We start from the raw sequence: 22881 nt of genomic DNA, 5'->3' as shown, positions 1-22881 counted from the left end.
ACACTTGTAGCTAAATTACTTAGGCCATGATGAGCAGAGCCCTATCTGGCCAGGCCAGCTGACAGTTGACTTATGAGGCAATATACTGCATGTTATGACCGCACATAGATAGAATGTATCTACATGACATGACAGTATGTCATGTCAACTCTTTTGGGATCCCGAGTGGGGCAGTGATCTATGGCACTGCATCTCAGTACTAGAGGCGTCACTACAGACCCTGGTTTGATCCCGGGCTGTATCATAACCGGCCGTGATTGGGAGTCCCATAGGGAGGCGCACAATTGGTCCAGCATCGTTAGGGTTTGGCCCCGGGGGGAGGCCATCATTGTAAATAAGAGTTTGTTCTTTAACTGACTGGCCCAGTTAATCTTCTAGTTCAGTGCCAAAACAAGTTTGGTTGGATTCCACAGGTTTAGGTTTCTAGTTAGTTTTTTTTTGGGGGGTTTCTATCTAGCTAATGTAATAATAATGTCCTCTCTATGTTACTGCTACTCGCAGTAGATGGTGTGTACAGGTGTAAACAAACAATGTCATCTTGCAACAGCTGATAGACTTGCTGTACTTGTTCTTGTGTTTGTGGACCTTGCTAGCAAGACAGGCTTGCCATCATACCTGGGTGTTATGTCAGGAAAGTTACCTAGCGAACATTTAATCGAAACACATTGCTCTATCATCAACAGAGCAGAGGTAGTGTGAGTCTCGAATTAAAGTTGTTAGACTTAGAGTGAGTTTTTAGCTAGCAGGTGAGCTAACAATAACAGGAATCAATGGTGTTTTTAAAAAAAATCACTGAAAGCTGTTAAAGCTAGCAAGACACAACTTCACAATAAAACACGATTGTCGACTTTTTATTAAATAGTGATATACCTTTTTTTTTTAAATTTTAACTTGCACTACCACGTTATTTCAACCTCTCTATTTCACACATATTTAATGAAATGAAGGTTAGCTTAGTTAGCTGAAGTCAAATGATTAACGACGGCCTTGCTAGCCTAGCTAGCTCCTGTTAGCTAACACCAGTGTTACCAAAGACAGTCACCGTTGTGTGATTATATTACCCTGCTTTAGTTCAGGCAGACACCGTCGTTTACAAGCAAAAGCCGCTAACAACAACAAGCTGGGAAGAAAAAAAAAAAAACAAAACAACTGTAGTAAAGGCGTCAACCATTGTAAAGCAACTAAAAGACAACAGGAGAGTTGACACTAAATATATAGCTCGGTGGTAACAGTGGTACTTACCCAAAACGGGTCGGAACCGTCCGCACTGCAGAACTTGTCCAAACCCATTCGCGGTTGATCCAAGTTCTCCCTCTGATAATTTGGGTTAACGGCGCTACCGCTTCGCTTTGCTTTGGTTTCATAAGCACACTTCTGTTGGCGCTCCTGTAAACAAGATAGAAGGTTACCGCTAGGGGGCGCTATAACTACATCGCTGGTTTAGCTGGTGTGTGTGTGTGTGTGTGTGTGTGTGTGTGTGTGTGTGGGTGTGTGTGTGTGTGTGTGTGTGTGTGTGTGTGTGTGTGTGTGTGTGTGTGTGTGTGTGTGTGTGTGTGTGTGTGTGTGTGTGTGTGTGTGTGTGTGTGGGTGTGTGTGTGTGTGTGTGTGTGTGTGTGTCACATGTTATTTTACTCTGTGGGAGGCCACCGCTGGTGTCCATGAATAACACAACCTCTAGAATGACGTGCAAACGGCACACTTTTCCCTATGGGTCCTGGTCAAAAGTAGTGCACTATATAGGGAATGAGCTGTGTGTGTAACAACAGGGGCCTCAGAAAGTAGTCACACCCCTTGACTTGATCCATATTATTGTGTGTTACAGCCTGAATTCAAAATGGATTGTGTCACTGATCTACACACAGTATCCCATAATGGAATTATGAATGAAGACATTTTTTACAAAAATAATTTTAAAAATGAAAAGCTGAAATGTCTTGAATCAATAAGTATTCAACTCCTTTGTTATGGAAATGCCGAAATAAGTTCAGGAGTAACAATGTGCTTAACAAGTCACATAATAAGTTGCATGGACTCACTCTGACTGCAATAATAGTGTTTAAGATCATTCTGAAATGACTACCCCATCTCTTTACTCTACACATACAATGATCTGTAACGTCCCTCAGTCGAGCAGTGAATTTCAAGCACAGATTCAACCACAAATAAGAGGGAGGTTTTCCAATGCCCCGCAAAGAACGGCAACTATTGGTAGATGGGACTGAAAAAAATATATTCCTTTTCAGCATGGCGCAGTTATTCCTTCCACTTTGGATGGTGTATCAATACACCCAGTCACTACAAAGATACAGGCGCCCTTCCTAACTCAGTTGCCAGAGAGGAAGGAAACCGCTCAGAGAGGAAACCGCTCATGAGGCTCATGGTGACTTAAAACAGTTGCCGAGTTTAATGGCTGTGACAGGAGAAAACTGAGGATGGACAAACAATATTGTAGTTACTCCACAATACTAACATAAATGAGTGAAAAGGAAGGAATACAAATATTCCAAAACATACATCCTGTTTGCAATAAGGCACTAAAGTAATTCTGCAAAAGATGTGGCAAAGTAAGGAACTGTTGATCCTAAATACAAAGCATTATGTTTGGGGCAAAACCAACACACATCACTGAGTACCACGCTTCATATTTTCAAGCATGGTGGTGGCTGCATCATGTTATGGGTATGCTTGTCATTGGCAAGGACTCGTTTTTTAGGATAAAAAGTAACAGAATAGAGCTAAACACAGGCAAAATCCTAGAGGAAAACCTGGTTCAATCTGCTTTCCACCAGACAGTCAGAGACAAATTCACCTTTCAGCAGGACAAATACCTTAAACACAAGGCCAAATATACAAGTCAATATTGAATGTTCCTTAGTGGCCTAGTTATAATTTTTACTTAAATCTTCTTGAAAATCTATGACAAGACTAGAAAATGGCTGTCTAGCAATGATCAACAACCAACTTGACAGAACTTGAAGAACTTTAGAAAGAATAATGTGCAAATATTGTACAATCCAGGTGTGGAAAGCTCCTAGAGACTCACAGCTATAATCGCTACCAAAGGTGATTCTAACATGTATTGACTCAGGAGGTTGAATACTTCTCTAATTAGGATATATTACCGTTTTATTTTCCATGAATAAAATACAAAAATGTAAAAAATGTTTGAAATTACCGATTATTTTGTGTAAATCGTTGACAAAAAAAAAGACAATTTAACCCATTTTAATATGACTTTATAACACAACAAATTGTGGAAAACATCAAGGCGAGGGAAAACTTTCTGAAGGCACTGTAGTTCCCCCCCACATCCTGGCTGCTGTCTCATCCATACAAGGCACTGTAGTTCCCCCCCACATCCTGGCTGCTGTCTCATCCATACACGGCATTGGATGTGTCCCAAATGGCACCCTATTCCTTACATGGTGCACTACTTTTGACCAGAGTAGTGCACTATGTAGGGAATAGAGTGCCATTTGGGATGCAGCTATACCCACAACTGTCTCATCCTTATATGGTCCTGTTCCCTTGGGTCAGTTTGATCATTTGAATAACCATACAGAGAGATACCGTGTGGCACTAGGCCTGGAGAGCTACAGAGAGATACCATGTTGCACTAGGCCTGGAGAGCTACAGAGAGATACCGTGTGGCACTAGGCCTGGAGAGCTACAGAGAGATACCGTGTGGCACTAGGCCTGGAGAGCTACAGAGAGATACCATGTTGATATAGCTTAGTCCTAGGCCTGGAGAGCTACAGAGAGATACCGTGTTGATGTAGCTTAGTCCTAGGCCTGGAGAGCTACAGAGAGATACCATGTTGATATAGCTTAGTCCTAGGCCTGGAGAGCTACAGAGAGATACCGTGTTGATGTAGCTTAGTCCTAGGCCTGGAGAGCTACAGAGAGATACCATGTTGATGTAGCTTAGTCCTAGGCCTGGAGAAGCTAGGCCTGGGCACTAGGCCTGGAGAGCTACAGAGAGATACCATGTTGATGTAGCTTAGTCCTAGGCCTGGAGAGCTACAGAGAGATACCATGTTGATGTAGCTTAGTCCTAGGCCTGGAGAGCTACAGAGAGATACCATGTTGATGTAGCTTAGTCCTAGGCCTGGAGAGCTACAGAGAGATACCATGTTGATGTAGCTTAGTCCTAGGCCTGGAGAGCTACAGAGAGATACCATGTTGATGTAGCTTAGTCCTAGGCCTGGAGAGCTACAGAGAGATACCATGTTGATGTAGCTTAGTCCTAGGCCTGGAGAGCTACAGAGAGATACCATGTTGATGTAGCTTAGTCCTAGGCCTGGAGAGCTACAGAGAGATACCATGTTGATGTAGCTTAGTCCTAGGCCTGGAGAGCTACAGAGAGATACCATGTTGATGTAGCTTAGTCCTAGGCCTGGAGAGCTACAGAGAGATACCATGTTGATGTAGCTTAGTCCTAGGCCTGGAGAGCTACAGAGAGATACCGTGTTGATGTAGCTTAGTCCTAGGCCTGGAGAGCTACAGAGAGATACCGTGTTGATGTAGCTTAGTCCTAGGCCTGGAGAGCTACAGAGAGATACCGTGTTGATGTAGCTTAGTCCTAGGCCTGGAGAGCTACAGAGAGATACCATGTTGATATAGCTTAGTCCTAGGCCTGGAGAGCTACAGAGAGATACCATGTTGATGTAGCTTAGTCCTAGGCCTGGAGAGCTACAGAGAGATACCATGTTGATGTAGCTTAGTCCTAGGCCTGGAGAGCTACAGAGACATACCATGTTGATGTAGCTTAGTCCTAGGCCTGGAGAGCTACAGAGAGATACCATGTTGATGTAGCTTAGTCCTAGGCCTGGAGAGCTACAGAGAGATACCATGTTGATGTAGCTTAGTCCTAGGCCTGGAGAGCTACAGAGAGATACCATGTTGATGTAGCTTAGTCCTAGGCCTGGAGAGCTACAGAGAGATACCATGTTGATATAGCTTAGTCCTAGGCCTGGAGAGCTACAGAGAGACACCATGTTGATGTAGCTTAGTCCTAGGCCTGGAGAGCTACAGAGAGATACCATGTTGATGTAGCTTAGTCCTAGGCCTGGAGAGCTACAGAGAGATACCATGTTGATATAGCTTAGTCCTAGGCCTGGAGAGCTACAGAGAGATACCATGTTGATGTAGCTTAGTCCTAGGCCTGGAGAGCTACAGAGAGATACCATGTTGATATAGCTTAGTCCTAGGCCTGGAGAGCTACAGAGAGATACCATGTTGCCTAGGCCTGGAGAGCTACAGAGAGACACCATGTTGATATAGCTTAGTCCTAGGCCTGGAGAGCTACAGAGAGACACCATGTTGATATAGCTTAGTCCTAGGCCTGGAGAGCTACAAAGAGATACCATGTTGATATAGCTTAGTCCTAGGCCTGGAGAGCTACAGAGAGATACCATGTTGATATAGCTTAGTCCTAGGCCTGGAGAGCTACAGAGAGATACCATGTTGATATAGCTTAGTCCTAGGCCTGGAGAGCTACAGAGAGATACCATGTTGATATAGCTTAGTCCTAGGCCTGGAGAGCTACAGAGAGATACCATGTTGATATAGCTTAGTCCTTGGCCTGGAGAGCTACAGAGACATACCATGTTGATATAGCTTAGTCCTAGGCCTGAAGAGCTAGCCACAAGTGGTGATGGAAATAAATGATGCTCCCCGCTGTCTCCTAGTGGGGGTATATGGTAATGATACCTGTCTCCTAGTGGGGGTATATGGTAATGATACCTATCTCCTAGTGGGGGTATACGGTAATGATAACTGTCTCCTAGTGGGGATATATGGTAATGATACATGTCTCCTAGTGGGGGTATATGGTAATGATACCTGTCTCCTAGTTGGGTGAATAGGGTAATGAGTCAGGTTTGTAGGCCTCCTTGCTCACAAAAACTTTTTCAGTTCAAACCACAGATTTTCTATAGGCTTGAGGTCAGGGCTTTGTGATGACCACTCCAATATCTTGACTTTGTTGACTTTGTTGTCCTTAAGCCATTTTGCCACAACTTTGGAAGTATGCTTGGGGTCATTGTCCATTTGGAAGACCCATTTTCAACCAAGCTTCAACTTGGTGTCTTGAGATGTTGCTTTAATATATCCACATAATTTCCATCTTCATAATGCCATCTATTTAGTGAAGTGCACCAGTCCTTCCTGCAGCCCCCCCCCACAACATGATGCTGCCACCCCCGTGCTTCACGGTTGGGATGGTGTTCTTCGGCTTGCAAGCCTCCCCCTTTTTCCTCCGAACATTACGATGGTCATTATGGCCAAACAGTTATATTTTTGTTTCATCAGACCAGAGGACATTTCTCCAAAAAGTAAGATCTTTGTCCCAATGTGCAGTTGCAACCCGTAGTCTGTCTTTTTTATGGCGGTTTTGAAGCAGTGGCGATTTTGGACTCATTTTACTGTGGATATCGATCATTTTGTACCTGTTTCCTCCAACATCTTCACAAAGTCCTTTGCTGTTGTTCTGGGATTGATTTGCACTTTTCTCACCAAAGTATGTTCATCTCTAGGAGACAGAACGCGTCTCCTTCCTGAGCGGTATGACGGCTGCGTGGTCCCATGGTGTTTATACTTGCGTACTATTGTTTGAACAGATGAATGTGGTACCTTCAGGCATTTGGAAATAGCTCCCAAGGATGAACCAGACTTGTGGAGGTCTACAATTTTTTTTCTGAGGTCTTGGCTGATTTCTTTTGATTTTCCCATGATGTCAAGCAAAGAGGCACTGAGCTTGAAGGTTGGCCTTGAAATACATCCACAGGTACACCTCCAATTGACTCAAATTATGTCAATTAGCCTATCAGAAACTTCTAAAGCCATGACATAATTTTCTGGAATTTTCCAAGCTGTTTAAAGGCAGTCAACTTAGTGTATGTAAACTTCTGACCCACTGGAATTGTGATACAGTGAATTGTAAGTGAAATAATCTGTCTGTAAACAATTGTTGGAAAAATTACTTGTGTCATGCACAAAGTAGATGTCCTAACCGACTGGCCAAAACTATAGTTCGTTAACAAGAAATTTGTGAAGTGGTTGAAAAATGAGTTTTAATGACTCCAACCTAAATGTATGTAAACTTCCGACTTCAACTGTACCCTAACCACACATCAGTATCTCTCTCTTTATCTATCTTGCACTCACTCTCTGCATGTGTAACAGTTTAACTTTCATCCGTCCCCTCGCCCCAACCCGGGCTCGAACCAGGGACCCTCTGCGCACATAGACAACTGACACCCTCAAAGCATCATTACTCATCGCTCCACAAAAGCTGCGGTCTTTGCAGAGTGAAGGGAACAACTACTTCAAAGTCTCAGAGCGAGTGACGTCACCCGATTGAAATGCTATTAGCGCACCACTGCTAACCAGCTAGCCATTCACATTGGTTACACATGCCTCGTCTTTCTCTCTACCTTCTCTCTCTTTATCTCTCTCTCACCTCTCTATCCCCCCTCTAACTCTCTCTCTTATCTCTCTCTCACTCTCTCTATCCCCCTCTAACTCTCTCCCTCTCTTTCTCTCTACCTTCTCTCTCTTTACCTTCTCTCCCTCTCTTCCCCCTCTCTAACTCTCTCCCTCTTTCTCTCTCCTCTCTCTCTCTCTCTCTCTCTCCCCTCTCTATTCCCCCTCTTTAACTCTCTCCCCCTTCCCCCTCTAACTTTCTCCCCTTTTCTCTACATCTCTCTCTCCCCTCTCTATCCCCCTCTAACTCTCTCTCTCTCTTTCTCTCTACCTTCTCTCTCTTTATCTCTCTCTCCCCTCTTTCTCTCTATGCCCCCTCCCCCCTCTAACTCTCTCCCCTCTTCTCTTTCTCTTTACATCTCTCTCTCCCCTCTCTATCCCCCTCTCTAACTCTCTCCTTTCTCTCTTTCTCTCTACCTTCTCTCTCTTTATCTCTCTCTCCCCTCTCTATGCCCCCTCTAACTCTCTCCCCCTCTTTCTCTCTACATCTCTCTCTCCCCCCCTAACTCTCTCCCTCTCTTTCTCTCTACCTTCTCTCTCTTTAGCTCTCTCTCCCCTCTCTATGCCCCTCCCTCTCTTTCTCTCTAACTCTCTCCCCCCCTCTTTCTCTCTACATCTCTCTCTCCCCTCTATCCCCCCTAACTCTCTCCCTCTCTCTCCTCTCTTTCTCTCTACCTTCTCTCTCTTTATCTCTCTCTCCTCTCTCTATCCCCCCCCCTCTTTCTCTCTAACTCTCTCCCTCTCTTTCTCTCTACCTTCTCTCTCTTTAGCTCTCTCTCCCCTCTCTATCCCCCTCTAACTCTCTCCCTCTCTTTCTCTCTACCTTCTCTCTCTTTATCTCTCTCTCCCTCTCCCCCCTCTCTCCCCCTCTTTCTCTACATCTCTCTCCTATCCCCCTCTAACTCTCTCCCCCTTTTTCTCTCTTTATCTCTCTCTCCTATATGCCCCCTCTAACTCCTCTCCTATCCCCCTCTAACTCTCTCTCCTCTCTTTCTCTCTACCTTCTCTCTCTTTATCTCTCTCTCCCTCTCTATCCCCCTCTAACTCTCTCCCTCTCTTTCTCTCTACCCATCTCTCTCTTTCTCTCTCTCTCCCCCCTCTTCTTTCTCTCTCCCCCTCCTCCTCTCTATACATGTGATTACATGGTAACACACAGCAGAGTTCCAGATCATAAGGCATTATGACACAGTAAAGGTTCAGTCCACAGTTAGTTTCCACAATGTCCTTACATGCACTTGAGCCAAGTAGGCCATTGACTCTGAGTAAATAGAATGCAAAATATCTTCAAGATAGCATTGAAAGCATTAAAACACAGAAGCTACATCCCAAATTACACCCTATTCCCTATATATGGGCCCTGGCCACCCTGATCAAAAGCAGTGCACTATATAGGGAATAGGGTGCCATTTGGGACTCAAAAGCTGGTTCATTTCCATGCATTTCCATGGGCTGTAATGTCTAATTATGCCACATATCTTGATCCTTTCTCATTGAGCACACAAACTCTGTCCAGAGAGAGAGAGAGAGAGAGAGACGGAGAGCGAGACGGAGAGAAAGACAACCCATATCTATGCTTATTTATTTTATCTTGTGTCCTTTACCATTTGTACATTGTTAAAACACTGTATATATATATATAATATGACATTTGTAATGTCTTTATTGTTTTGAAACTTCTGTATGTGTGATGTCTACTGTTAATTTTTATTGTTTATTTCACTTTATATATTATCTACCTCACTTGCTTTGGCAATGTTAACACATGTTTCCCATGCCAATAAAGCCCTTGAATTGAATTGAATTGAATTGAAAGAGACAGAGAGAGAGAGAGAGTGAGGGAGACAGAGAGAGACGGAGAGAGAGACAGAGAGAGAGAGAAGGAAGGAAGGAAGGAAGGAAGGAAGGAAGGAAGGAAGGAAGGAAGGAAGGAAGGAAGGAAGGAAGGAAGGAAGGAAGGAAGGAAGGAAGGAAGGAAGGAAGGAAGGAAGGAAGGAAGGAAGGAAGGAAAAAGAGAAAGAGTAAGAGAAAGAGAGAGCACAATATTTAGGCTACAGATAAACACCGTAATTAGGTGAACCAAAAAAACATATCCTTAGGCTCTATTGTAAACGTTCTCCTTTCAAATTGTGTCATTTAGATAAAAGGTGAATGGGCCTGTACATGTTTCATTTGTTGTAACCATGGTTGCTATTCCATAAAATACATCCACGTTTGATTTCATTCATTCCAAAGAAGTGCTCTGGCAGTAGGCTTGAATCGGTCTAAGTCACCATCTGTGGAAGGCCAGCGTCCTAGCTAACCTTGTCATGCCAAGGAGTGTAATGATAGCACAAACAAACTGGTACCAAGGTAATGATAGCACAAACAAACTGGTACCAGGGTAGTACCAGGGTAATGATAGCACAAACAAACTGGTACCAGGGTAATGATAGCACAAACAAACTGGTACCAGGGTAATGATAGCACAAACAAACTGGTACCAGGGTAGTACCAGGGTAATGATAGCACAAACAAACTGGTACCAGGGTAATGATAGCACAAACAAACTGGTACCAGGGTAATGATATCACAAACAAACTGGTACCAGGGTAATGATAGCACAAACAAACTGGTACCAGGGTAATGATAGCACAAACAAACTGGTACCAGGGTAATGATAGCACAAACAAACTGGTACCAGGGTAATGATATCACAAACAAACTGGTACCAGGGTAATGATATCACAAACAAACTGGTACCAGGGTAATGATAGCACAAACAAACTGGTACCAGGGTAATGATAGCACAAACAAACTGGTACCAGGGTAATGATAGCACAAACAAACTGGTACCAGGGTAATGATATCACAAACAAACTGGTACCAGGGTAATGATAGCACAAACAAACTGGTACCAGGGTAATGATAGCACAAACAAACTGGTACCAGGGTAGTACCAGGGTAATGATAGCACAAACAAACTGGTACCAGGGTAATGATAGCACAAACAAACTGGTACCAGGGTAATGATAGCACAAACAAACTGGTACCAGGGTAATGATAGCACAAACAAACTGGTACCAGGGTAATGATAGCACAAACAAACTGGTACCAGGGTAATGATATCACAAACAAACTGGTACCAGGGTAATGATAGCACAAACAAACTGGTACCAGGGTAGTACAAAGGTACCAGATAGCACAAACAAACTGGTACCAGGGTAATGATAGCACAAACAAACTGGTACCAGGGTAATGATAGCACAAACAAACTGGTACCAGGGTAATGATAGCACAAACAAACTGGTACCAGGGTAATGATAGCACAAACAAACTGGTACCAGGGTAATGATAGCACAAACAAACTGATAGCACAAACAAACTGGTACCAGGGTAATGATAGCACAAACAAACTGGTACCAGGGATAACAAACAAACTGATAGCAGGGTAATGAAACAAACTGGTACCAGGGTAATGATAGCACAAACAAACTGGTACCAGGGTAATGATAGCACAAACAAACTGGTACCAGGGTAATGATAGCACAAACAAACTGGTACCAGGGTAATGAGAGCACAAACAAACTGGTACCAGGGTAATATCACAAACAAACTGGTACCAGGGTAATGATATGGTACAGGGTAATGATATCACACACAAACTGGTACCTCAAAGCGTTGGCTGCTGTCAAATTTTGGTCACCATAGAGACGAGGAGGAACCGCGCGCGCTGCTCTCCTCCCACGGGCGGAGCGGGCCTGTTTAAATACCTGGGTAGGATGCTTCATCCGGTGGAAGGATAGTTCAACCCTCATCAGTTTACCTGTCCCGTCCCGCTATCTCGTGGAGTAACGTATACCCAGACAACTTTGTAGAATAGACTACATCCCGAGTCCATCATCTACCGGAGAAAGACTAACGTGAGTATTGAGTCTGCTTCCTTTTGAATAAATGTGGCCGTATGCGAATAGTCTACCGGTAACCGTTCTGTATAGACAGGTGCATATAGAGAGGTCTGTTACTGCGTGCAGGACAGCGTTGTTTGAACACGGAAATATATATATATATCTATTGTCGGTTCTGTTAGAAGAAAGACCGTTGGAAAAGGAAATATGCTACAAGGTTTTAGGCGGGCTGCACCTGTTCAGGTGCTACGTGTTGCTTTGCAATGTTTAAATCAACAATGTGCACTTAATTGGACTTTCAGATAAGTTGTTGTCGCTAAATTTAGATGACGTTTCGACTTTTCCATGTAGGACCCGATCCCCTGGGTCTCAGCTTGTGTTTTAGTGTTGTGGTGATACAAGGGTATAGTTGGGTTGGGTTTGAACATGCAATAAGCGCGACACTACCTACCTACTGTGCCATAATGGTTTAGACCTCTTGACAGAGGCTGTGTTTACATACAGACTAGGATAATAGAGTGATGTTTATGTCAGGTGATGGACTTTTTCCAACTGCCATTTCATTTATTAGCATGTCACCTTGTGCAACAATTCATAGACCTAAAAAATACAAACATCATCACCAGAAGTTGGTTTGACACCCGAGTTGGGATCAATCCCATTTCAACTCCCATCTATTGAAAATACAACCATCATCACCAGAAGTTGGTTTGACACCCGAGTTGGGATCAATCCCATTTCAACTCCCATCTATTCCAAATACAACCATCATCACCAGAAGTTGGTTTGACACCCGAGTTGGGATCAATCCCATTTCAACTCCCATCTATTGAAAATACAAACATCATCACCAGAAGTTGGTTTGACACCCGAGTTGGGATCAATCCCATTTCAACTCCCATCTATTCCAAATACAACCATCATCACCAGAAGTTGGTTTGACACCCGAGTTGGGATCAATCCCATTTCAACTCCCATCTATTGAAAATACAACCATCATCACCAGAAGTTGATTTGACTCCTGAGTTGGGATCAATCCCATTTCAACTCCCATCTATTGAAAATACAACCATCATCACCAGAAGTTGGTTTGACTCCTGAGTTGGGATCAATCCCATTTCAACTCCCATCTATTGAAAATACAAACATCATCACCAGAAGTTGGTTTGACACCCGAGTTGGGATCAATCCCATTTCAACTCCCATCTATTCCAAATACAACCATCATCACCAGAAGTTGGTTTGACACCCGAGTTGGGATCAATCCCATTTCAACTCCCATCTATTCAAAATACAACCATCATCACCAGAAGTTGGTTTGACACCCGAGTTGGGATCAATCCCATTTCAACTCCCATCTATTGAAAATACAACCATCATCACCAGAAGTTGGTTTGACACCCGAGTTGGGATCAATCCCATTTCAACTCCCATCTATTCCAAATACAACCATCATCACCAGAAGTTGGTTTGACACCCGAGTTGGGATCAATCCCATTTCAACTCCCATCTATTCCAAATACAACCATCATCACCAGAAGTTGGTTTGACACCCGAGTTGGGATCAATCCCATTTCAACTCCCATCTATTGAAAATACAAACATCATCACCAGAAGTTGGTTTGACACCCGAGTTGGGATCAATCCCATTTCAACTCCCATCTATTGAAAATACAAACATCATCACCAGAAGTTGGTTTGACACCCGAGTTGGGATCAATCCCATTTCAACTCCCATCTATTCCAAATACAACGGCAGCCATTCAATAACTTGATTGTGAATTTCAATTCATCTCCTGTATTGAAATGGAATTGACCCGAACCCTGGTATCCCCGCTGGCCCAGCCGCCACACAGCCCAGCACCTGGTATCCCCGCTGGCCCAGCCGCCACACAGCCCAGTACCTGGTATCCCCGCTGGCCCAGCCGCCACACAGCCCAGTACCTGGTATCCCCGCTGGCCCAGCCGCCACACAGCCCAGTACCTGGTATCCCCGCTGGCCCAGCCGCCAGCAGTACCTGGTATCCCCGCTGGCCCAGCCGCCACACAGCCCTGGTAGTCCTGGTATCCCACCCAGCTGGCCCCGCTGCCGCCACACAGCCCAGCACCTGGTATCTGGCCCAGCCGCCACACAGCCCAGCACCTGGTATCCCCGCTGGCCCAGCCGCCACACAGCCCAGCACCTGGTATCCCCGCTGGCCCAGCCGCCACACAGCCCAGCACCTGGTATCCCCGCTGGCCCAGCCGCCACACAGCCCAGTACCTGGTATCCCCGCTGGCCCAGCCGCCACACAGCCCAGCACCTGGTATCCCCGCTGGCCCAGCCGCCACACAGCCCAGTACCTGGTATCCCCGCTGGCCCAGCCGCCACACAGCCCAGCACCTGGTAACCCGTCCTTACTGTGCAGCCAGAACACCATCAGCTAATGTCAATGTATCCTTTTACTGGGCACTTTCATCTCTTCATTCAAAGACTCCATCATGGACATTATTACTGACGGCTGTGGCTGCTTTGTGTGATGTGTTGTTGTCTCTACCTTCTTGCCATTTGTTCTGTTGTCTGTGCCCAATAATGTTTGTACCATGTTGTGCTGCTGCCATGTTGTGCTGCTGCCATGTTGTGATGCTACCATGTTGTGCTGCTGCCATGTTGTGCTGCTACCATGTTGTGTTGCTACCATGTTATGCTGCTGCCATGTTGTGCTGCTGCCATGTTGTGCTGCTACCATGTTGTGTTGCTACCATGTTATGCTGCTACCATGTTATGCTGCTACCATGTTGTGTTGCTACCATGTTGTGTTGCTACCATGTTGTGCTGCTACCATGTTGTGCTGCTGCCATGTTGTGCTGCTGCCATGTTGTGCTGCTGCCATGTTGTGCTGCTGCCATGTTGTGTTGCTACCATGTTGTGTTGCTACCATGTTGTGCTGCTACCATGTTGTGTTGCTACCATGTTGTGCTGCTACCATGTTGTGCTGCTACCATGTTGTGCTGCTACCAAGCTGTGTTGTCATGTGCTGCTGCCTGGCTATGTTGTTGTCTTAGGTCTCTCTTTATGTACTGTTGTGTTGTCTCTCTTGTCATGATGTGTGTTTGGTCCTATATTTTTATTTTAATCCCAGCCCCCGTCCCCGCAGGAGGCCTTTTGCCTTCTGGTAGGCCGTCATTGTAAATAAGAATTTGTTCTTAACTGACTTGCCTAGTTAAATAAATGTTAAATAAAAATATAAATAGATGTTAATGCTGAGACCAGAGACTAAGTGGCCTAGTGACTGACTGATTGACAGGTCATCAAGTTGGTGTCAACAGTAACGCTAGGCTGGAGCTGGCCACAGGAGAGGAGACACTGACTGGACACAGTTCCCTTATAAGGAATAGAAGTGGTTAAGTCCCTGGCTGTGCCCTTAGTCCTATGGGCCCTGGTCAAAAGTAGTGCACTACGTAGGGACTAGGATGCCATTTGGGACGCAAACCCCTAGCATCTCTCTGTATAGGGCCATCAGAGGCAGTGGGGTTTGAGGAGAGGCTTCAACCAAACATGGTCATCGTTATCGTCCTCCCAGCATGGCTTATCAACCGCTGTTTCAAGGTTTTATAGCTGCAGTTATCCTGCTGATATTTTACATATTCTATGGCATCGTGGTCATGGGCAGGCGGAGCTGGGCTGCTGCAAAGCCTTGTGGGTCCTGTGACCCGCAGCAGGGAGAGAAGAAGAGCTGTCAGTGAGTAATGATGACGTGGACCATGCAGTTCACTATATGAAGAGGGGGTTACCTGAGAGGCAGATTGATAAGTGAGGCTGTACTGTACTGTTTATCTTTTTTATTTATGCGGTTGTAGGAGATTGGGAATGAGACCCTGAATAAATCCAAAATTAATCGAGATTGAAACTGAAGCTGTAGACCGATATAACGAGGCATTGGAGGATGAATTTAAAATGTGCTGTTAAACCACAGAGTGATACAGAGAGAGAGAAAGAGACAGACAGACAGACAGACAGACAGACAGACAGACAGACAGACAGACAGACAGACAGACAGACAGACAGACAGACAGACAGACAGACAGACAGACAGACAGACAGACAGACAGACAGACAGTCAGACACACAGACTGGACAGACCGACAGAGACAGACAGACAGACAGACAGGACAGACAGACAGACAGACACAGACTGGACAGACAGACAGACAGACAGACACACAGACTGGACAGACAGACAGACAGACAGACTGGACAGACAGACAGACAGACAGACAGACAGGACAGACAGACAGACAGACAGACAGACAGACAGACAGACAGACAGACAGACAGACAGACAGACAGACAGACAGACAGACAGACCGTTGGAAAGTTTCTGAGGTCTAAAGTAGCATTTCCTATTAATTGTTGTGATTGTTGTTGTTTGAGTTGATGTTTTGTGAATTCCTCATCATCAGAGGGATAGTTATAACATCATACTCTCTCCCCCTCTTCCTATATCTCTCCTTCTCCTCCTCTCTTCCTATATCTCTCCTTCTCCTCCTCTCTTCCTATATCTCCTTCTCCTCCTCTCTTCATCTCTCCCCCTCTTCCTATATCTCTCCTTCTCCTCCTCTCTTCATCTCTCCCTCTCTTCCTATATCTCTCCTTCTCCTCCTCTCTTCCTATATCTCTCCTTCTCCTCCTCTCTTCCTATATCTCTCCTTCTCCTCCTCTCTTCCTATATCTCTCCTTCTCCTCCTCTCTTCATCTCTCCCTCTCTTCCTATATCTCTCTTTCTCATCCTCTCTTCCTATATCTCTCCTCCTCTCTTCATCTCTCCCTCTATCTCTCTTTCTCATCCTCTCTTCCTATATCTCTCCTCCTCTCTCCCTCTCTTCCTATATCTCTCTTTCTCATCCTCTCTTCCTATATCTCTCCTCCTCTCTTCATCTCTCCCTCTCTTCCTATATCTCTCTTTCTCATCCTCTCTTCCTATATCTCTCCTCCTCTCTTCATCTCTCCCCCTCTTCCTATATCTCTCTTTCTCATCCTCTCTTCCTATATCTCTCCTCCTCTCTTCATATCTCCCCCTCTTCCTATATCTCTCCTTCTCCTTCTCATCTCTCCCTTTTCCTCTCTCTTTCTCTCCCTCTCCCTCAGCTTTGAGACCGACCCTTCAATCACAGACGACCTTCCTGTCACCGACGACGACCTTCCCAAGATGGCTGCCGACTCCGCCTCTGACGACAGCAAGTTCCTGCGGCAGGATGACGACTTCAGGAACAGTGGTGTGGGGCAGGCTGATTGGTCGGCCAAGAAGATGGTGTGGATCCCGTCAGAGAAGGAGGGGTTTGAGGCCGCCAGCATCAAGGAGGAGAAGGGAGACGATGTAAGGATGTTACACCCCAAATGGCACCCTATTCCCTATATAGTACACTACTTTTCACCAGGGCCCTAGTAAATCTTCCTCCTCCTCTTCTTCCTTATCTTCTTCTTCCTCCTCCTCATCCTCCACATCTTCCTCCTCGTCCTCTTCCTCCTCATTTTCCTCCTCTTCCTCCTCCTCCTCTTCATCTTTTTCATCCTCTTCCTCCTTCCCCTCCTCCTTCTCTTCATCTTTTTCATCCTCTTCCTCTTTCCCCTCCTCTTTCTCCTCTTCATCTTTTTCCTCCTCCTCCTCTTCCTCCTTCCTCCCCTCCTCATCGTTTTCCTCCTCTTCCTCCTTCTCCTCCTTTCTCCTCTTCTTCCTCCTCCTCTTCCTCCACCTACTCATCTTCCTCCTCATCCTCTTCCTCCTCATTTCCCTCCTCTTCTTCCTTTTCGTCCTGCTCCTGATCTTCATCCTCCTCTTCCTCCTTCTCCTCCTCTTCATCTTTTTCCTCCTCTTCCTCCTTCTCCTCTTCCTGTTCTTCCTCCTCCTCTCCAGGTGCTGGTAGAGTTGGCTAACGGTAGGAAAGCGACAGTTAACAAGGATGACATCCAGAAGATGAACCCTCCTAAGTTCAGTAAGGTGGAGGACATGGCAGCTCTGACCTGTCTCAACGAGGCCTCTGTCCTCCACAACCTCAAAGAGAGGTACTTCTCCAGCCTCATCTACGTGAGTACACTCTTACAACAAATGGGTTCCAAAAGCGTTCTTCAGTCCCCATAGAAGAAACCTTTTGGGTCCCATGTAGAAACCTCTGTGGAAAGGGTCCTATATGGAACCCAAAAGGGTTCTCCCTGGAACCAAAAGGGTTCTACCTGGAACCCAAAAAGTGTTATTCAAAGGGTTCTCCTATGGGGACAGCCGAAGATCCATTTTAGGTTCTAGATAGCACTTATTTGTTCACCTTCTCCTGCAGTGGGCTAAATCAGGCCACACAGAGTGTTTCTGGGTAATCTTAAACAAATCTACGTTGAAACAAAAGTATACACCTCACACACATGGTTATGGGCTGAAATAAAAGAAGACCCCTGTACCATGTCAGATACAGAGTTGAAATGTATTCAATGTTGAGTTTGTATCCCAGTATTACACTTTATATACATAAATATTTTTCTCAGCTGGTTTTTCTCAGCTGGTTTTTCTCAGCGGGTTTTTCTCAGCTGGTTTTTCTCAGCTGGTTTTTCTCAGCTGGTTTTTCTCAGCTGGTTTTTCTCAGCTGGTTTTTCTCAGCTGGTTTTTCTCAGCTGGTTTTTCTCAGCTGGTTTTTCTCAGCGGGTTTTTATGAATAGTGTTTATAAAATGATAATATGAATAACATTCCACCCATGAGGCCACTGGAGGGTGATTTGGTCATTTGACTGCAGGAAAGGCATACAAGTGTATAGACAATATCCGTATAGACACACACAAACACACACACACAACACAAACACAAACATGATGTCAATAAGTATATCCTAACCTTTCCTCTCCTCCTCCTCTTCATCAACTTCCTCTTCCTCCTTTTTCTCCCCTGCTCTCTTCCTCCTCTTGCCCCTCTTTCTCCTCTCCTCTCCCCCCCTCCTCCATCCTCCCTCCATCCTCTTCCTTCCCCTCCTCTCCCCTCACATCCTCTCCTCTCCCCTGCTCTTCCTCCATCACCCCTTCCCCTCTTTCTCCTCTCCCCTCCTCCTCCTTCCCTCCTCTCTTCTTCTCCTCTTCCCCCTCCCCTCCTCTCTAGACGTATTCAGGTCTGTTCTGTGTGGTGGTGAACCCCTATAAGATGCTTCCTATCTACTCAGAGAAGATCATTCAGATTTATAAGGGGAAGAAACGCCACGAGGTTCCTCCTCATATCTACTCCATCACTGATAACGCTTACAGGAACATGATGCAAGGTAAAGGAGAGAGAGAGAGAGAGAGAGCAAAGGAGAGAGAGAGAGAGAGAGAGAGAGGAGAGAGAGAGAGAGAGAGAGAGAGCAAAGAGAGAGAGAGAGAGAGAGAGCAAAGGAGAGAGAGAGAGAGTGTGTGTGTGTGTGTGTGTGTTTAATGAATGTTATAGAAATGGGACAACACAGTTTAATTGAGGACAGGCGATACAACATTGAATGTCTAGAGATATCTGTCTGGTCTAGCAGTGGATTTAACCTTAAACTTGCCTTCCAAATGCCTTCCTGGTACTCCCTATATAGTTCACTACTGTGAACGGGGCGGCAGGGTAGCCTAGTGGTTAGAGTGTTGGACTAGTAACTGGAAGGTTGCGAGTTCAAATCCCCGAGCTGACAAGGTACAAATCTGTCGTTCTGCCCCTGAACAGGCAGTTAACCCACTGTTCCTAGGCCGTCATTGAAAATAAGAATTTGTTCTTAACTGACTTGCCTGGTTAAATAAAGGTAAAATAAAAAACTTTTCACCAGGGCCCTACTCCCTATATAGTTCACTACTTTTCACCAGGGCCCTACTCCCTATATAGTTCACTACTTTTCACCAGGGCCCTATTCCCTATATAGTTCACTACTTTTCACCAGGGCCCTACTCCCTATATAGTTCACTACTTTAGCCCTACCAGAGCCCTATTCCCTGTATAGTTCACTACTTTTCACCAGGGCCCTACTCCCTATATAGTTCACTACTTTAGCCCTACCAGAGCCCTATTCCCTGTATAGTTCACTACTTTTCACCAGGGCCCTACTCCCTATATAGTTCACTACTTTAGCCCTACCAGAGCCCTATTCCCTATAAGTCAGCTTTTCACCAGAGCACATCAAATGAAATATTTGTCACATGCTTTGTGAACAACAGGTGTAGACTAACAGTGAAATGCTGACCTACGTCCCCAACAATGAAGAGAGAAGATGAGATGCAAATTATACTACTAATAATAATAAATACACAATGATTAATGATAACTTGGTTATATACACGGTGTACCAGTACCTAGTCAATGATAACTTGATTATATACACAGGGTACCAGTACCTAGTCAATGATAACTTGGTTATATACACGGGGTACCAGTACCCAGTCAATGATAACTTGGTTATACCCAGTCAATGATAACTTGATTATATACACAGGGTACCAGTACCTAGTCAATGATAACTTGGTTATATACACGGGGTACCAGTACCCAGTCAATGATAACTTGGTTATATACACGGGGTACCAGTAGGGCCCTGATGAAAAGTAGTGAACTATACAGGGAGTAGGGCCCTGGTGAAAAGTAGTGAACTATATAGGGAGTAGGGCCCTGGTGAAAAGTAGTGAACTATATAGGGAGTAGGGCCCTGGTGAAAAGTAGTGAACTATATAGGGAAGTATTTGGGCCCCACTGCTAGACCAGAAAAGTAGTGAACTATATCAATGTTGTAGGGCCCTGGTGAAAAGTAGTGAACTATAAGGGTGTACCAGGAAGGCATTTGGAAACATTTAAGGTTAAATCCACACACTAGACCAGACAGATATCTCTAGACATTCAATGTTGTTATATACACAGGGTACCAGTCCTAGTCAATTAAACTGTGTATGTCCCATTTCTCATATACATTCATTAAATGACACACCAGTACCTACAATGATAACTTGGTTATATACACGGGGTACCAGTACCTAGTCAATGTTAACTTGGTTATATACACAGGGTACCAGTACCTAGTCAATGATAACTTGGTTATATACACAGGGTACCAGTACCTAGTCAATGATAACTTGGTTATATACACAGGGTACCAGTACCTAGTCAATGATAACTTGGTTATATACACAGGGTACCAGTACCCAGTCAATGATAACTTGGTTATATACACGGGGTACCAGTACCTAGTCAATGATAACTTGGTTATATACACAGGGTACCAGTACCTAGTCAATGATAACTTGGTTATATACACAGGGTACCAGTACCTAGTCAATGATAACTTGGTTATATACACGGGGTACCAGTACCCAGTCAATGATAACTTGGTTATATACACGGGGTACCAGTACCTAGTCAATGATAACTTGGTTATATACACGGGGTACCAGTACCTAGTCAATGATAACTTGGTTATATACACAGGGTACCAGTACCTAGTCAATGATAACTTGGTTATATACACAGGGTACCAGTACCTAGTCAATGATAACTTGGTTATATACACAGGGTACCAGTACCTAGTCAATGATAACTTGCTTATATATACGGGGTACCAGCACCCAGTCAATGATAACTTGGTTATATACACAGGGTACCAGTACCTAGTCAATGATAACTTGGTTATATACACGGGGTACCAGTACCTAGTCAATGATGACTTGGTTATGTACACATGGTACCAGTACCTAAAACTTATTTTTCAACCACTCCACAAATTTCTTGTTAACAAACTATAGTTTTGGCAAGTCGGTTAGGACATCTACTTTGTTCATGACACAAGTAATTTTTCCAACAATTGTTTACAGACAGATTATTTCACTTATAATTCACTATATCACAATTCCAGTGGGTCAGAAGTTTACATACACTAAGTTGACTGTGCCTTTAAACAGCTTGGAAAATTCCAGAAAATGATGTCATGGCTTTAGAAGCTTCTGATAGGCTAATTGACATCATTTGAGTCAATTGGAGGTGTACCTCTGGATGTATTTCAAGGCCTACCTTCAAAGTCAGTGCCTCTTTGCTTGACATCATGGGGAAATCAAAATAAATCAGCCATGACCCCAGAAAAAAATTGTAGACCTCCACAAGTCTGGTTCATCCTTGGGAAACATTTCCAAACGCCTGAAGGTACCACGTTCATCTGTACAAACAATAGTACGCAAGTACACCATGGGACCACGCAGCCGTCATACTGCTCAAGAAGGAGACGCATTCTGTCTCCTAGAGACAAGCGTACTTTGGTGCGAAAAGTGCTAATCAATCCCAGAAAAACAGCAAAGGACCTTGTGAAGATGCTGGAGGAAACAGGTACAAAAGTATATACACAGTAAAACGAGTCCAATATCGACATAACCTGAAAGGCCGCTCAGCAAGGAAGAAGCCACTGCTCCAAAACCGCCATAAAAAAGACAGACTACGGTTTGCAACTGCATATGGGCACAAAGATCGTACTTTTTGGAGAAATGTCCTCTGGTCTGATGAAACAAAAATAGAATTGTTTGGCCATAATGACCATCGTTATGTTCGGAGGAAAAAGGGGGAGGCTTGCGAGCCGAAGAACAACATCCCAACCATGAAGCACGGGGGTGGCAGCATCATGTTGTGGGGATGCTTTGCTGCAGGAGGGACTGGTGCACTTCACAAAATAGATGGCATCATGAGGCAGGGAAATGATGTGGATATACTGAAGCAACATCTCAAGACATCAGTCAGGAAGTTAAAGCTTGGTTGCAAATGGGTCTTCCAAATGGACAATGACCCCAAGCATATTTCCAAAGTTGTGGCAAAATGGTTTAAGGAAAACAAAGTCAAGGTATTGGAGTGGCCATCACAAAGCCCTGACCTCAATCCTACTGAAAAAGTGTGTGCGAGCAAGGAGGCCTACAAACCTGACTCAGTTACACCAGCTCTGTCAGGAGGAATGGGCCAAAATTCACCCAACTTATTGTGGGAGGCTTGTGGAAGTCTACCCAAAATGTTTGACCCAAGTTAAACAATTTAAAGGCAATGCTACCAAATACTAATTGAGTGTATGTAAACTTCTGACCCACTGGGAATGTGATGAAAGAAATTAAAGCTGAAATAAATCATTCTCTCTACAATTATTCTGACATTTCACATTCTTAAAATAAAGTGGTAATCCTAACTGACCTAAGGCAGGGAATTTTTTACTAGGATTAAATGTCAGGAATTGTGAAAAACTGAATTTTAAATGTCCCACTGGGAATGTGATGAAAAAATTAAACTGAAAATGTATTTGGCTGACATTTCACCCATTGTGATGAAAGAAATTAAAGCTGAAATAAATCATTCTCTCTACAATTATTCTGACATTTCACATTCTTAAAATAAAGTGGTAATCCTAACTGACCTAAGGCAAATTTTTACTAGGATTAAATGTCAGGAATTGTGAAAAACTGAATTTAAATGTATTTGGCTAAGGTGTATGTAAACTTCTGACCCACTGGGAATGTGATGAAAGAAATTAAAGCTGAAA

At 44.4% G+C, this 22881-nt stretch overlaps 1 protein-coding gene across 1 annotated transcript in view; it reads left to right on the top strand.

Moving 5' to 3' along the window:
• The first annotated feature begins 11188 nt into the window (after positions 1-11188).
• The window catches only part of LOC112241768 (myosin-11-like), a 92683-nt gene continuing 80990 nt past the window's right edge, over positions 11189-22881 (top strand). The window contains exons 1-4 of the mRNA XM_042317185.1: positions 11189-11384; positions 16498-16726; positions 17264-17434; positions 18486-18642. Of these exons, the coding sequence (XP_042173119.1) occupies positions 16559-16726; positions 17264-17434; positions 18486-18642 (496 nt within the window). The 5' untranslated portion in view covers positions 11189-11384; positions 16498-16558. The remainder of the gene's footprint in view (positions 11385-16497; positions 16727-17263; positions 17435-18485; positions 18643-22881) is intronic.

This window comes from Oncorhynchus tshawytscha, unplaced genomic scaffold (genome assembly GCF_018296145.1).
Source record: "Oncorhynchus tshawytscha isolate Ot180627B unplaced genomic scaffold, Otsh_v2.0 Un_contig_993_pilon_pilon, whole genome shotgun sequence".
NCBI classification, from domain to species: Eukaryota; Metazoa; Chordata; class Actinopteri; order Salmoniformes; family Salmonidae; genus Oncorhynchus; species Oncorhynchus tshawytscha.
This window is presented reverse-complemented; position numbering and strand designations above follow the sequence as displayed.